The sequence below is a fragment of the Cornus florida genome, unplaced genomic scaffold (genome assembly GCF_030987335.1).
Source record: "Cornus florida cultivar Cherokee Brave unplaced genomic scaffold, ASM3098733v1 CherokeeBrave_3.0.0_Hap2_Chr04, whole genome shotgun sequence".
Lineage (NCBI taxonomy): Eukaryota > Viridiplantae > Streptophyta > Magnoliopsida > Cornales > Cornaceae > Cornus > Cornus florida.
In genome coordinates, this window is record NW_026775574.1 from 76,546,375 (window position 1) to 76,562,446 (window position 16,072).

A 16,072-nucleotide genomic window follows, 5' to 3' on the forward strand; every position below is an offset into this window, starting at 1 on the left:
CCTTGCATTCCGATGCATAGTCAATAACTTTTTGAGAGCATTTTTAATGCAAAATGCTATATTTTCATGTCAAATCTATATTTTGAGAGGAGTTGTAGTGTCAAAATGCTATATTTTTATAATTTTGCTCCAATGGTACATTTCATTCAAAATATTATTTTTTGACACAACAACCATTCCATGTTTTGAAAAGTCATTGAAGTGCATAATTTTTATTTTAACAACATTTGAGAATCTTAAAATATAAGAGGTCTTTTGATAGAGTTCCATTAGAGTGCCTATTTTTATTCACTTGTTATATTTTGAGTTTGAGAGGTCATTTGAGAGTAACTATATTTGAGAACATATTTAAAAATTTCAAAATATGAAATTTTTTTTGAGAGATCATTAGAATGTCTTATTTTCATCCATCTACTATATTTTAACTTTAATAGCCAATTTAAGAGACCACTGAAAATGCTCTCATGAAATTACTATGCATTAATGGGTGGGGACCGTGGGGTGATTACTATCCACGTAACCTGGCTGCATGTTATAGTTTTGGTGCCTTCAATTTCTAATGCCATCAAGGCTGCGTTCACATTAACAAAGCTGCATTCACATTGTGATCGTGTACCCTTGTTTTCCAGCTTGATTAAAGTAAACACACAATTATATATATATATATATATATATTATATGTCCGGCGGAAAGACAAGTTCCGCGCATTAAAAAAACCCTTATTTTCAACACACAATTATATATATATATATATATATATATATATTATATGTCCCGCGGAAAGACGAGTGCCGCGCATTAAAAAAACATGAGTCCCGCGGGCTAAACAATCTTCCAAATACAAAGGAAAAGGAACTCAAACCCACTTATACCCACTTCATTCCTCCTCTATAGCAAGAGACCATTTCTTTACCTACCCAAAAATAAAAAAAATAAAAAACAAAAAACACACACCATTTCTTCTACTTTCCTAGTCCGTCAACGGTATCAGGCTTCATCTCAAAATCGAAGTCTTGGCTAAGATCCAATCAATCTGAATTTCAAGCTTTAATCTTGAAGGAAAATCTAAGTCTTGGCTAAGCTCCGATCAATCCGTCATCAGATCCAGAATTTCAAGCTTTAATCTGAAGGACTCTCCCTCCCTCGGTTCACAGTGCTATTATTGCATAGGAATCTTCCGGCGGATTGTCTGAGACGGCCCCCTCATCGTCCAGACCTCGGTGGTTGAGAACTCCATTGCTCCAGTTGTGGTATATTCCCAATCCAACTTGTGTTAATCTTGTATGTTCGTGTTTCTGTCTATTTTGGGCCGTTAGTATATTTTTAGAGTAGCAATTGGGTGACTTTGGGAGAGTTTTGAGCTGATCTGAATGGATTAGTCAATAATGAGTTAATAATTCATTATCAGTCCATTTATGGTAACACACAATTCAATTACTCAAGTATTTTTAAATACAAATTATCAAATTATTTTAATTATTGAGTATTAAAAAAAATAAAAAAAATTATTTTTGTATTAAATTTATTAATTTTTAGGTTTCACTCTTTACAATTAATTTAATTTATTTTATTATTATTATTTTTTTTTTGAAAAAAAGTTCCTACACAACTTACTTCGTGAATTATCATAGTCCCAAAAAATTAAAAACAAAAAAAAAAAGCGAAAGCTTAGTAGAAAGAAATAGAGAGAAAAGAAATAGAATGGGAGAATTATCACATAAGGAGAAAAAAAAAAAAGGTAAAGAGGAAAAAAGAAGAGAGAGAAACAGGGAGGAGAGAGAAACAAGAGGAGGAGAGAGAAAAAAAGGAAAGAAGAGATAAAAAGAATAAAAGAGAGGGTTAGAAACAAAAAATATTAATATTAATAATATTAGAAGAGTTACGTTAATATTATTACTATTATGATTTTGAATAACCAAAAAAAAATTTATATTAAAATTTTTTATTTTAAAATTTACAATTTTTTTTTTTCATAGAAAAAAATAAAAAATAAAAATAAGAGAGACAAAGAGAAATGAGAAAGGAAAAAATAAAATTTTGTTTAAGCAGCTTAAGATAAGTACCAACTGATCCTTAAATTTAATGGATACTCACTTTTTATTTATGATTCACTTATTTAAACTTAAGTACTCAAATTTTTTTATTTTTTAAAATAAATTTATACAGTTTAATAAGTTTGAGCCTAAATTGCCGCAGACGATATTTCCTTTTGGTTAGTTGATTTTTGTGCTTATTTTGTTCCAGGGCGTGTTTGTGCCTTTGGTTGGCCTAAGGACCTCTTTTTCTCTCTCTGAGAGCCCTTTCTGTCAACTCTACTTGCCATTTTACCAAAAAATAAATAAAAATTCCTCCACCCCTGGGGGTGTAGACCCATGTTGCTCAGAGTCTGAACCATTTGCTGACAGACGAGCCACTTCATTTTCTTTTCCTTTGTCCATGGCGGGTAAGATTTTATGTTTTCAAGACGGCACCACCCCTAGTGTCCCGCCACCCAACCAATGGCGCAAAGCTCCTTTCCTAGAGACAGATCAAGACCACTTTTGGAACCTTGTGGGTGTTGAACAAGAGGATTTTATTGTTACCGATGATCCCAAATTTTTGGAAGATGAAGGTCCCATTGCTGGAGCTCTAATTTCTCCTTCTTCCATTCCACGGCTCTTGGTGGAACGTGGGGATTTTCCTTATTCTTACATTGAGTTCGATGGTCACACGGGTTCTCCCCCTGATTGGAAATTGTGGACACAACATGTCCTAAGTAGGGAAGATTATAGACTAATTTTGGAACGTTCAAACATTTTGAATGCCATCCGTTTGTTTTCTGTCCTCACTATTAGGCGTGACAATTTAAGCTTGCGTACACTGATTTCTCGCTGGAGTACGGACTCCCACACCTTTGTTGCATCTTGGGGTGAATTTTCACCCACTTTAGAAGACGTTGCTGTGCTGTACCGACTTCCTATCCTTGGTGATAATGATGTTAATTTGATTGATTTGGCTCCCGAAGATCAAACCGTGGTGGCCGACTTGAAGCGATGTGCTACAATTGCTTCCGAAAAGGGATCATGGTTTGATGGTTCAACTCTTTTACCTTCACAACCAATACTTGTTCGCAAGAAGTTAGCTTACTCGAATTGGGTCCGCTATTTTTTCAAAGATGTGGACCTTTCTCCACAAAACCTTCGTTCCGTGAACCCTGAGCACCGTAGTGTAAATGGCCCAGAGTTTGACAAGCCTCTTCATCTAGCGGGTTTCCTATCTTATTGGCTTGACCGTTTTATTTTTGAGGGTCGTCCCGAGGATGGTCTCAATACAAGGGTGTTTCCTCTTGCCGCCGTACTTGCCCGCGGGTGTGCTGTTCGGCTAGCACCGATGTTCCTCGGGACATTATATCATCGTCTAGATATGATTAAAGAAGCCTCGTCTAGTTCTTTAGGAAGATATGACATTAGCTCCTTCATTTCATGCCCTTTTTTGACGTTATTCTTGTTTGAGAGGTTTCCAAGCTACAGTGCTAGCTCTCCAAAAGAATTTGCGGCCAATGATACAGATGGTGCCTCGGCCGACAATGGGCAAGCCTTAAGGTGGTCGGGGATTACTGGCCGGAAATTAGGGGATTTGATAGACTATGAAAGAGAGTTTGTTTTTCGGCCTTATGCAATTCACATAAATGGCATTGAATTCTCCATGTTTTACTTTGATAATGACGAGGAACTTGGTCCGGCTCAAACTATGAACCATTACCAGCTGATGTTTGCTGCTATGACAGCCAGCTGTTGTCTTCCGAGCTTTACTGAAGCAGGGATGTCTTTGGCTAGTTATATGCCAGCGCGAGTCTCACGTCAATTTGGGTTCGACCAAGGAGTTCCGCATCTACAAGGCAACCGGCAGTCTTTTCAAGACTGTCTCCGTGAGTTGTCGGAGAGGTCTTATTCACTTACCTTCTTTATCCCTTCATATGATCGCCAAGGTAAGTGTTCGGAAGGCTATCGCAAATTTTGGAAGAAGAACCTTGAAATCTTTCTTTCCTTTCCCAAGGAGTTGCCGCATCCTATTGAGCCACCAGTCATCTTTGTAGGTGACTCTTCACTCAAGCTTCCAAAGAAGCGGCCAACCTCATCTCGCGGCAATGCGAGCCGGTTTGCGAAGGAATTTGCTCCCACATGCACACGTCGTTGTATAGAAGCGCAAAATTCTATGCCAAGTGGAGCTGCTGATTCGACTAAGATTTTAAAATCAAAAAGAGTTTTACCTTGTCCTGCTCCCAAAAGGCCCCGAAAGGTAATATTTAATTTTTATTTTATTTTATTAATTCTTGTTCAGATTCTCTCTATTTTAGCATAATTTTGAAATATAGGATGACGCAACAAGTACAAGGGCTACCAGCAGCAACAATTTTGTGGAGATTGTGGAAGATCCAGTAACGACTAGTAACAATGTGGCAAAAGGCAATAAAAATGAAGTTGGTATTCCTGCGCGCATAGAGGTGAGTAATATTGTCCATTTTTTATTTTTTATTTTTTTTTGGTTCAGATTCTCTCTTTTAGCATAATTTTAACATGTAGGATGGTCCAACAACTACAAGAGCTATCGACAGCAATTTTGTGGAGATTGTGGAAGATCCCGTAATGACTAGCAACAATGCCGCAAAACGCAATATAGAGCAAGTTAGTATTTCTGCACAAGCAGAGGTGAGTAATGTTGGGTTTTAATCAAATAATTTACATGTAGAAATCAAGAATATTACAATTAATTAAAGAGATAATTTAGTCTCGTACCTGATTGATAATTAAACTACATAATACCTTTTGAATATCCATACAATCATCTGTTAGTTCTTGCAAAAACATTAGAGTGCTTTACCCCCTTCTAAGAGTTGTTCTTCGATAGGGCTGAATAAGGGTTTAAAACCCTCATATAGAACAATAACAGGGGGGACGATTTCTCTACAAATAAACATACCTAGGTCTTCCTTACTATCATGGAAACTTAAATATTAATGGTTAGAATTAAATCATACCAAATATGTTAGAAAACCACAATCCAACTGTATAAAACCATACTCCCAATTAGACCACCAAATTGGGTAGTACAACTCAATCTATTAAGTATCAATAATCACATTATAATCCTATTTTAGAAAACGTAGTGCATAGAATCATAAAATAATTTTTATTATTTATATATAAAAATTTTCAACAATCTCCCACTTGGTCCATGCATTTATAAAAATGACATTATGGATTGTAACACACTTTAGAAAAAGTCGAGTGGTCACTTAATTTATTTTATAAAAATACAATTATCGAAATAAATGGATTAATACTTTAGAACACTCTCCTCTATAGACTTTTTCAATAGTGAATCATGAATGCATAGACAAGCAATATATTAGTCTAAATAGTTTCATGATCTCAAAACTAATTCTATCTAGGAGTCAAGCAAATATAGTGATTTTTACTGTATTTCATGAGATGTGCAAACTGCATGTGATCTAAACGCACACCTCACTATCCGTCCTACTTTATACCATCGCGGTATGTCACCTGAACATATTACAGCAAACTGCCAACCTTTTGTTCAGTGTGAGGGTCCATATCTAGCCCAAGTTATCCTCATGAAGTGTGAAACACTCCTACAGGCAAACTTTAATAGTTATGTTTGGATTTACCATTGTGGTGTCAATCTTACATTTAGTCCAAATAACCTCATGAGTGAAATACCGCTCCCAGACAAATCTTATGTTTGGATTTATTGATATGGTGTCAATCTTATATCTAACTCAAACAACCGCATGAATGAAATTCACTCCTAGACAAACTTTAATAATTATTTTGAATTTATCGATGTGGTGCCAATTTCACATCTAGCCCAAACAACCTCATGGGTGAAATACCACTCTCAGATAAACATAATAGCACGTGCATAAACCATATATATCAAGATAATAATAATGATACATTCTAACTTTATTTTGGATGCAAACAACTGTCACCATAAGGTGTAAACTGGAGGAAAAATAACTGTCACCACAAGGCGTAAAGAAACTGTAGCATATATAAAAGAAATACCGGACATCATAACATAATGACCCTCGAACAACTATCCGAATCACGTGCTTTATAAATACTTTATTATCTTTGGCTGAAGATCTTTAGTGAGAGGATCTGCAACAATCTTTCTGTATGGGGAAATCTTAATGGCACTTAAACTTTTAACCACCTTCTTACCCTTGAAAATGTACTTTATGTCAATAGGCTTACTACGCTTGGTCACCCTTAAATTGTTTCCATATACTTAATTAATATAAGCCTTTAGAGAAAGTTCAAGTATTTCAGTAGCATGATCTTTATGGATCCTAATGCCAAGGACATTCCATGTCCTACATGCCAAACACTCTACATAAAAAATATTAATATCATGCATCATATGAATATCATTGATACCTTGCAAAATATCATCAATATATAAGACAAGGAAAGTAAAATAACTCTCACTGAACTTGAGGTGTATGCATTTATCCATAACATTCTCTTTCAACCTACAATTAGCAATCACTGTATCAAAATTCAAATACCACTACTGTAAAACTTGCTTAAGCCATAAATAAGCGATAATGAAAGAATGACTCTTAAAAATTCCTTTATGAAACTGGAGAAAAAATCAAAAAAATCAACACTTAACTTTTGTTTAAGCACTTAGCCATCAATTTTGTCTTATATCCATCATACACCTCAAAATCACCAACTATAGCACACTTCCAAGAAGATCTCCTAAGCTAAATAGGCTTAGGAACTAGATTGGAAACTAAAAGAAAGGCTTGCAAAGGAGAAATAACTAAATGGGTGGGAATAACTGAATGAGTGTGAATATTAGCTTTAACTGAAACCACTAAAGAAAGTGGAATGAAGTTTGAAATAAATAGAATAGATGCTGGAAATGCTTTTCTGCAAAAGAAACTACAATATCTTAAACTCCCACTGGATTCGCCATTCTCATCAAATATGTATAAGATATATCAATAATCTCCATAGGTATACTGGACAGTAAAAAATCTTCAATTCTTTAATCTTTCAAGATGATAAATAAAATAATTATTGACAGTGTGAGTATCAAGCTCCTTGATATCTGCATTATATAACTCTGTCTCTATAAGACATCCCTATACTTTTTCTTTTTTGTAACTTTATTTTGTCCAGGAGAACTAGGAATGGTGTACTGTGGCACAATGCCCTACTCTTTAAGTATGTACTGAAAGTACTACAATTTACACCCTCCTTACCATTTTCCTAATAAAACTCACCACCTTAGTCCGATCTTAAAACCATAATCACTATACCCAACTATTTTCAACTTTAGTCTGGTATGTTTTACACACATTAAGTGCTTCGGACTTCTAGTGGATCAAGTACACAATTATACCTTGAGAACCCATCAATGAAGACAATGAAATACCATTACTACAAACGAGTTACAATAAGTTAATATCAGAGCACTCCAAGTTATAGTGTCCCTAAGGTGTCTTTCGTTATGTGATTTCTGCATTGTGTACTCTTTTGCTTAGAGCTTAAGTTTAGGATTCATTGTATTCTATTTTCGGTCCGTTACTGCGTCCTAAAGTTAAATCGTTTAGTCTTATCAACAAATGGTAGGACACTGATTTAGAAGGTATTGTTGGAGGCAAGAGTATAGGTGCCAGGATCGTATGCTAAATCAGTATATAGGGAGACTATTTATTGTGGAAACTGATTGAATGACATAGACTATAAAGGTTGATAGTTTACGTTCATATCGTAAACACAAGTGCGAGATAGAGTAGATAATTGAATTGTGGAACGTTATTACTTCTACACTCAATATTGTTCAGGGAGAATGAATGTAGTTGCAAATATTCTCAAATGTCAACACGATACAAAATGGTTAGTCTGTTGAGAAGTTATCTGGTTTAGGTATAGTGGTAAAGCTAGTACACATGCTATTACTCACAGGGAAACTATAGGTCAACTTGAAAATAAGGAGTTGACTTTCGGTGGAATTTTTTTTTTACTCAGTGGAATCCGACAGGGTATGGGTCATAGATGATCGTTTGACCAAGATCGATTGAGAGCATTCAATAAAGCTTGCGGGGTTGCCTGTTGGTATGGCATTGCTTAAGTATTTGTATGGACGATCTTTTAAGATTTTCCATTCGTGGATCGTTGTTTAAAAGGAGTTGAATTCTGAGTCTTACATTAATTAAGGACATATTTATGGAGATTAGTCTTATTAGAGATCTTTTGTGCGTTGCCAGAATAGGTGAAATAGTTAGGTTATCATAAACTCGTCTAATAGAATTAAAAAATGGGAAGCGGGTTATTACCTAAAGCATTTTTCTATAACTGGTATAACGTGGTTTAGCAATAAAGAGGAGGTAATTACTTCATTATGTGGGTTATTCATATTTTGTTCGATTAAGCAATAGCCTATTGTTAGCGATGTTCTATTTCAAGTCATATGTGTAAAGGGATTTTTATTTGTTTTGCTGCAAGAAAATACAGTAATGGGGATAAGTCCCAACGCATGTAAGTTGGTGAGGTTAGGTTGCAAATAAATACAACAAGTATGGATTAACTTAGCATCGTCTTAATAAATTACGAGATATGTCTACCAATTATGAGTAGGTGTGGATGGGTGAATTCCACACGGATAAACGTAGAATGAAAATTTGAATTAAATAACCAAAGTTTCATGTCATGGATTTGTGAATTCCAAGGACGGAATCCCTTTTGTTAGGGAGGAAGAATGTAATACCCCGATATTTTAAAGGATTTATTAATTGGAATTAATTACTTTTATTTTATTTTTAAATGATTTGTTTGATTTATTTGGGTTTAATTGCTTTTATTTTTATTTTTAAATAATTTGTTTTATTTAATTGAGTGCTTAGATTAAATTGTCTTATTTTAATTAAATTATATTTCGTGATTATATATGATGATTGCTTGTGTGTGTACTTGATTATTAATTGAATTGTTGGTGTGTTGATTTTATTGATATGGTGTGACTTGGTTGTAATTTTTTACTTTATTTATGTGCTTCATGTAATTAGTTATTTTAATTATTTGTTTATTTTATTATTTGATTTGTGGTGATCCCCTTATGTGCTGATGTGTCTTGTCTTAATTAGAAGCGGAGATTTTTGCCCCTACAATGACAATCACCATTATCGATATTATATTGGACCTTTTTAGTACGACAACACAGAGTCACATAAAGCGAGAAAGAGAGGAAAAACGAATTTGAAGGTATAAGCGTAAAAGCGACAAATTAAGTTACAAATAGTGACAATGAGAACAAAAGCGTACGCGAACGTAAGAACGAGATCACGCTCTCAATGTGAGAATGATACTAGTTAAAAATAATTGTGTCTGAAAAAAAGCTTGGATTGAAATCCCATGTGTCCTGTTCCGTACGCTGGAACATGCGTTGTGGTCGAAATTGGATCGTCTGAAAATCCCACCGGCAGGATTTCTGTGTTAACAGTTGGTTAATGCCACATTTAACTTCTTTTGAATTATAATTCACCTTGAAAATTTTGAAAAAACCAAAGCAAAAAATAGATCACCATGTGTACTAATAATTTATCATCAAATCTGATTCCCTACTACCTTAGATCATTAACCAGCTTGTACATTATATAGATGTACTCCCTCACTGAACCATTGCCATCATATCTAATTAACGTAAACCATGTCAGATAATAGTATTGTAGTTGCTTCTTAATGCCCATTAACTATTTCTTGATAAAATCAAAGAAGCTCATTGACAGTATCAAAAACCAGAAAACCACGCTGAATAGTATCACCAATAGAAACACAAATTAACTTAATGGCGTGGTATTACCTTTAGTCCATATAAAAATGCAATAACTTTTCTATCTAAGAAGACTTTGCACTGGGCATATGGGTTTCTTCCAAAAAAAAAAAACACAGACTTGTAGTCCAAGAAACCAAATATAATATCAAAACCTGTCTTTTAGGCTATATAATTTTAACCATCCAATGGTTCAATCCCTATGATCTATCTTTAAATTACGGAAGCGTCTGTAACCTGAATAAATGTTATATTAAATAACACCATATAAACACCATATAAAATAATATATCATAGTTTTAGGGATTATTACTTTAATTCGTGCTTGGGGTTTTAAGCTGAATTTCTCAGGGTGTTTTATTATGTGCAAAAATCATCCACCCCACGGGAACAAATAAAATGCCATCTAAAAATCACTTTTTGGCAAAATTTTAGATTTTACTTTACCCCTAAACCTGCGATAAAATCGCACATAGATCTAATTGATTATAGTTGAATTATTGCTAAACACTTCCATTACCTTTTGGCAAGAAAGTTGTTTAGTTATAATTCAAGCACTCTCAAATATTCTACTCACTTATCCTACACGAAGACATTGATCGCCTTTTGGCAGAAGTAATACCCTCATGTAGGTAAGTGTACTGTGCGACCTTAATAAGACCAATGTCTTAAAATTTCAAAAAATAATAACCTTTATGAGCATGTCACCTTTTGGCAGGCATCAACCACTTTGGCTACCACATTTGAAACGGTCACTTTACCGGTCTTCCTAAACTCCAAGGAAGAACCTAAACTGCAGAAGTTTCATTTATTTAAGTTTAACGTTTCTTTATAATGCACATAAACTAAACATAAATATTATAAAATACTTGATTTCATTGTAATATAAATGGCTATTAACACAAATAAAATTAAGCCTCCTCATATATATCAAGAAATTACAGTGAACAATATAATAACATGCACATCAATCAAGATTTAAAAAATCTTAATTCTTTCTATACTTTAATTGAATAAAATTATAAATACTTGATGCATGTATATTATATATTCAATAAACAATTTAAAACACTTGATTCTTTAAATCAATCAAGTTAATAGTGCTTACTTATGGCACACAAGTCCTTATAAATTTTTCAACTTAAAATTAAACAAGTATCATGAATTGCTTAATAAAAGTATTGAACATAGAGCATGCTAGATGGCCACACAACTTCATGTTAAACTAAAAGTTCACTTGTACATGTAATTCAAAATATATACCTCATATCGATACATGTAGTATAAGTATCAATAATGATGTCTAAAATATCCAAAAACACATATAATATGATATTGAATATTAAATTATTATTTAATAAACAATAAAATAATAAAATCTTTAAGCCATCTACCAAAACCATGATAGTACGTATTGTGCGTTATCATCAGGAGTTTGTATATGTCTGAATGCTTGCACACAAATATGTAGAGTTGTCAAAACTATAAACAATAGCTATTAAAAGCTTTAAAATACAATTATCTTGTTTGGCTATTACAAAAGACAAAAAACACATATACAACTCTATTCACTGTAACTTATAAATCAACTAGATTGGTGACTTCATTCACATAAAAGTTTACGCAGTTTATGTTTATCCCTTCTATTTGACCGAATTAGAAATGAGAAAGATAATTTTCTCTTTGTTAGCAGCCATTCATTCACTCTTTTTCATGCTCCGTGGCTATATACACAGCCCTCCACGCAGTCTATCATGATTCATGATTGCATAGACATACATATGGACATATGGTCACATCCTGATTAAAGTAATGTTTTACCTTTATTATCAAAATTTGCAATCTAAATATAATATTATATTTAATGCACAATTCAAAAAAAATAAATGGATAAATCATTCAAACTTTTTAGTTAATGAATAAATAAATATAACAAAATAATAATTAAAAAAACATTTCAATTCTCATTTATTCATTCATGTATCAAAGTGATTCTGCCTGCCTTGGATATCTAATCATGTAGGCTTACATGCACCCAGCAATGATTGTTTCAAGACAAGTAACAACAATGAGAAATCCGTCACCACATGTAATGCAAAACACATCATGGATGGGGCCATCAGATCCAATGTATGTATCTATCACATTTCTCGGATTAGGAAGTCTAGGTGTGTTGGATATTTAGTACATACAACAATCATTTCGAATCAATTCAGCAAACATCCGTTGCCGACTACCAAGAACAAAAATTCCGCACCCATAGAGGCGAAACCATATAAATTATTCATCAGGTTAAATAAATTTATTATTTTTCGTGATTTCTACAACAGAAAATTATAACCCTAACCGGGCTCTGATACCAATTGTTGGGTTTTAATCAAATAATTTACATATAGAAATCAAGAATACTATAATTAATTAAAGAAATAATTTAGTCTCGTACCTGATTGATAATTAAATCATATAATACTTTTTGAATATCCATGTAATCATCTGTGAGTTCCTGCAAAAATATTAGAGTGTTTTACCCCATTCTGAGAGTTGTTCTTCAATAGGGCTGAATAAGGGTTTAAAACTCTTATAATATAACAATAACAGGGGGGACGGCTTCTCAACAAATAAATATACTTAAGTCTCCATTTTTATTATGGAAACTTAGATATAAATAGTTAGAATTAAATCATACCAAATATGTTGAAAAATCACAATCCAACTGTATCAAATCGTACTCCCAATTAGACCATCTAATTGAAAAGTACAACCCAATTCATCAAATATCAATAATCATATTGCAATTCTATTTTAGAAAACATAGTGTATATGATCATAAAATAATTTTTATTATTTATATATAAAAATTTCCAACCGGTAATGCCCAATTCTTATTTTATTTTTTCTTGCTCAGATTGTCTCTCTTTAAACTTAATTTTGACATGTAGGATGGCACAACTAGTACAAGAGCTACCAACGGCAATTTTGTGGACATTGTGGAAGATCCCTTAACGACTAGCAACAATGCAGTAGAAGGCAATAAAGAGCAGGTTGGTATTCCTGCCTGCTCTGAGATGAGTAATGGCCAATTTTTATTTCATTTTTTCTTGTTCAGATTGTCTCTCTTTTAACATAATTTTGACATGTAGGATGTTGCAACAAGTACAAGAGCAACCAACAGCAATTTTGTTGAAGGTCCTGTAATGACTAGCAACAATGTGGTTGGTATTCCTGCGCACGCAGAGGTGAGTAATGCCCAATTTTTATTTTAGTTTTCTTGTTCAGATTTTCTCTCTTTTAACATAATTTTGACATGTAGGATGTCGCAACAAGTACAAGAGCTACCAGCAGCAAATTTGTGGACATTGTGGAAGATCCCACAACGACCAACAACAATGCGGCAGAAGGCAGTATAGAGCAAGCTGGTATGCCCACTCGCACAGAGGCGAGTATGTTCGCGCGCGGAGAGGATGATGATTTTATTTGTTGGGCTTGTCAAAATTTGGTAGACGTATTCCATACCAGCTTATCTCAACCTGCTAAAGGCCAATCTCTTGGAGCCAATCCCGAAGGGACTGGTAATTTAAAAACTTGTGCACAAGGTTTTGGCGTTATTGACCCCCACAATCGACCGGATTATATTCAAAATGCTGAGGCGGCCCGTCATGAGATTCAGATTAGCGGGAATGTGGCAGAGGGAGAACTTGTAAGCAAGCCCCACCCCTTCGAATTAACGCCTACAGTGATACGTTTCCCAGAATTTTCCGAGAGTTCCTTGAGTTTCTGGGAATTGTGCCGGAGAGTGCCATCAAATGAGTCTCAAGCAAGTGTTGTGAATTCTGAAGAGACGATTAGACATTTTTTTGACTCTAATGTTTGTAATAATGTGTTGAGGTGTGTTGAAGGCGTTGGCGAAAACGTTGATCTTCACGTAACCCATGTGTGCAAGCCCGGTCCTGCTGAAAACGTTGAACTTCCAATGACTCGTGTGTTGTGGCCCGTTCCTGCTGAAAACGTTGATCATCTCAAGACCCATGTGTTGAGTCCTGCTAAAAACGTTGATCTTAGCATTACCCTAGGTCGTGGAGATTCTCCCAAGGATCATCCGCCTCCAGCAGATTCGGGTCAGACTTCTACTGACAGTCTTGTTCCCTGGCATCAATTTTCTTGCAGTTCCAATAAAGTCGGTACATTGGACCGTGTTTATGAACGTCATCCCGAAACTTTTGCCGATTTCAAGGTTCAGGGGCCTAACTTTCAGTCTTTTTTTCTAGACATGTTAGCAGATGTTATTAAGATGCTGGAGGAGAAGCTCGTGCGTGATATTGACAATGCTGACATAAGCAAGGTAAATCAGTTTTTAATTAATGGCAAGTTGGTCGGTCTAAATCTCTCTTGGCTTGAGTCCCGAGTTCGTGCCATTGAAAACTTAGCTTCCGACAAGAGAAAGTATGAAAGTGTTCTTCGTCAGATCGGTCAAGCCGAGGAGGAAATTATAAATTTGAAGCAGAAACTAGAATCCTTGGAGTCGTCTTCTTTGGAGCTTGTGCAGAAGATATCTGCTCAACAAGAACGTTTTGGTGATGGTTTAATTAAACTGCGGCTTTTCACTTAATGGGTTGATTTAAATTTTTCTTTGATTTTGGATTAGTTACACTTATCTTTCCTCTAATTTGGATTTATTAATTTTTATTTTTTTTTGTCATTGACAACAAAACTCACACGTCCACTTTTGAAAGTAGAGGTGATATCAGTGAAGCACAAGGCCCTTGGTTGGATATATTATATTTATTTTTTTGTATTTTGAAAACCCATAAGTACTCTTTATCCATATCTCAAGGCAGATGATCCATCAAACGAACTAAGGTACAGAATTTTATTTTTTTAAATATAAAGATAAAATTTAGTCAGTCATTCGGAATAACTTCCCAAAAAAATAAAAAAAAAAATCCTCCTAGGCACTACGTTAATTTCTTTTTTCTTTAACTACATTTCTTTGTTGTTTTGGCCTTTTTTTTTTTTTTTTTTTTATTTTTTTATTTTTTACTGCTATATATTCTATGTTTTACATCTAGTCTTTACTTTGTTTTTTGTTTTTTTCCCTTTAGGTTACACCAAATTTGCATTCAAGGAGGATTCTTTATTTGATTATTGATTCTAAGATTGATTCAAATTATACCAAATTAACATTGGTTTTTTTTGGATGTAACTTTTTGAAAGGCAAGAAGTCGACCGGTGTCTACAAGATCAATATCTTTGAGAAGTTATATTCCTTTTAATTTTTTTTGATAAATGTGTATTTCAAAATCTCTAGGGTTTTTTTTATTTTTTTATTTTTGTTCCGTCCCCAAAAACAAAAGTAACCCTTTTGGGATAAAACAAAATTGTATACTTTAGTATGTGTTTGCAAATAATTTGTTGAGGTTTGCTAGTAACAGTGGCGTTATCAGTCGGGAGATTTCATTGGTCCATCACACACGTGGATTGTTTTATTTTATATTTTCTTGTTTTGAGCGAATCACATTGAAGAGAGTTATCAACGCCGCCTACGCCGTAGAAGTGCTACTGCCGATTAGCCCTGCTCAACTCTTAATCGCCGGTTCATGCTCACCATCCGTTCTGGTCAATGGTTGAAGACTGTTGAAGAATTGAACGGCGGTACTGTCGGCAGGTTTAAACCGGTAAGAATGGATGATTGAATGGAACGACGGACGGTGGGTATGAACCGGCGACGAAGAAGAACTCCGTTTACACTACAGAAATCACATAAAAATAAAAATAAAAAGGTTAGCATAGGGAATTTTTACGGGAGAAAATGATAAAGAGGGCGATGTGAGAACCTGATACTGAATGCTAGTGTATTCTAGAAGTCGATGAGAATTATTGATAGTGGTGATAGTCATTGTATGATATTGTTTTTTTTAATCATTTTTTTTTATAATAATTAATTATCAACTTATGGTAAAAAATGGGAAAACATTGTTAACGCGGGGTGTGGAAGCTAATAGTTGATTTTAATTGTAATTACCTCTTTTACTGACCTAAGTCTGATTATTATGTTAACTTGCTCAATTTATGATTAATTAAATTATCTGATCAATTAATCATCCACAATCATAAATATAAATACTGAAAAGTAAAACAAGTTAAGGTTAGAAAGATTGCATCAGGATTTTTAACGAGGAAACCTCAATTAGTAAAATAGGCCAATTGTTTGTTACATGTTATTTAA

The 16,072-nt window shown here is 34.1% G+C and overlaps 1 protein-coding gene across 1 annotated transcript; it reads left to right on the forward strand.

Moving 5' to 3' along the window:
* The first annotated feature begins 753 nt into the window (after positions 1 to 753).
* LOC132303569 (uncharacterized) lies at positions 754 to 15,345 on the forward strand. Its single transcript, XM_059800868.1, has 7 exons — positions 754 to 1,250; positions 2,245 to 4,278; positions 4,355 to 4,483; positions 4,563 to 4,688; positions 12,789 to 12,890; positions 12,990 to 13,085; positions 13,160 to 15,345. The coding sequence occupies exons 2-7, from the start codon at positions 2,437 to 2,439 to the stop codon at positions 14,453 to 14,455; spliced, it is 3,591 nt and encodes a 1,196-aa protein (XP_059656851.1). The 5' UTR covers positions 754 to 1,250; positions 2,245 to 2,436; the 3' UTR covers positions 14,456 to 15,345.
* The last annotated feature ends 727 nt before the right edge of the window (positions 15,346 to 16,072 follow it).

Excerpts from the sequence above, each read along its gene's own strand:
- LOC132303569 (XM_059800868.1), top strand. The coding sequence starts at position 2,437 with ATGGCGGGTAAGATTTTATGTTTTCAAGACGGCACCACCCCTAGTGTC. Across the intron at positions 4,689-12,788 it reads GTATTTCTGCACAAGCAGAG|GATGGCACAACTAGTACAAG; the intron begins GTGAGTAATGTT and ends TTTGACATGTAG. Across the intron at positions 13,086-13,159 it reads GTATTCCTGCGCACGCAGAG|GATGTCGCAACAAGTACAAG; the intron begins GTGAGTAATGCC and ends TTTGACATGTAG.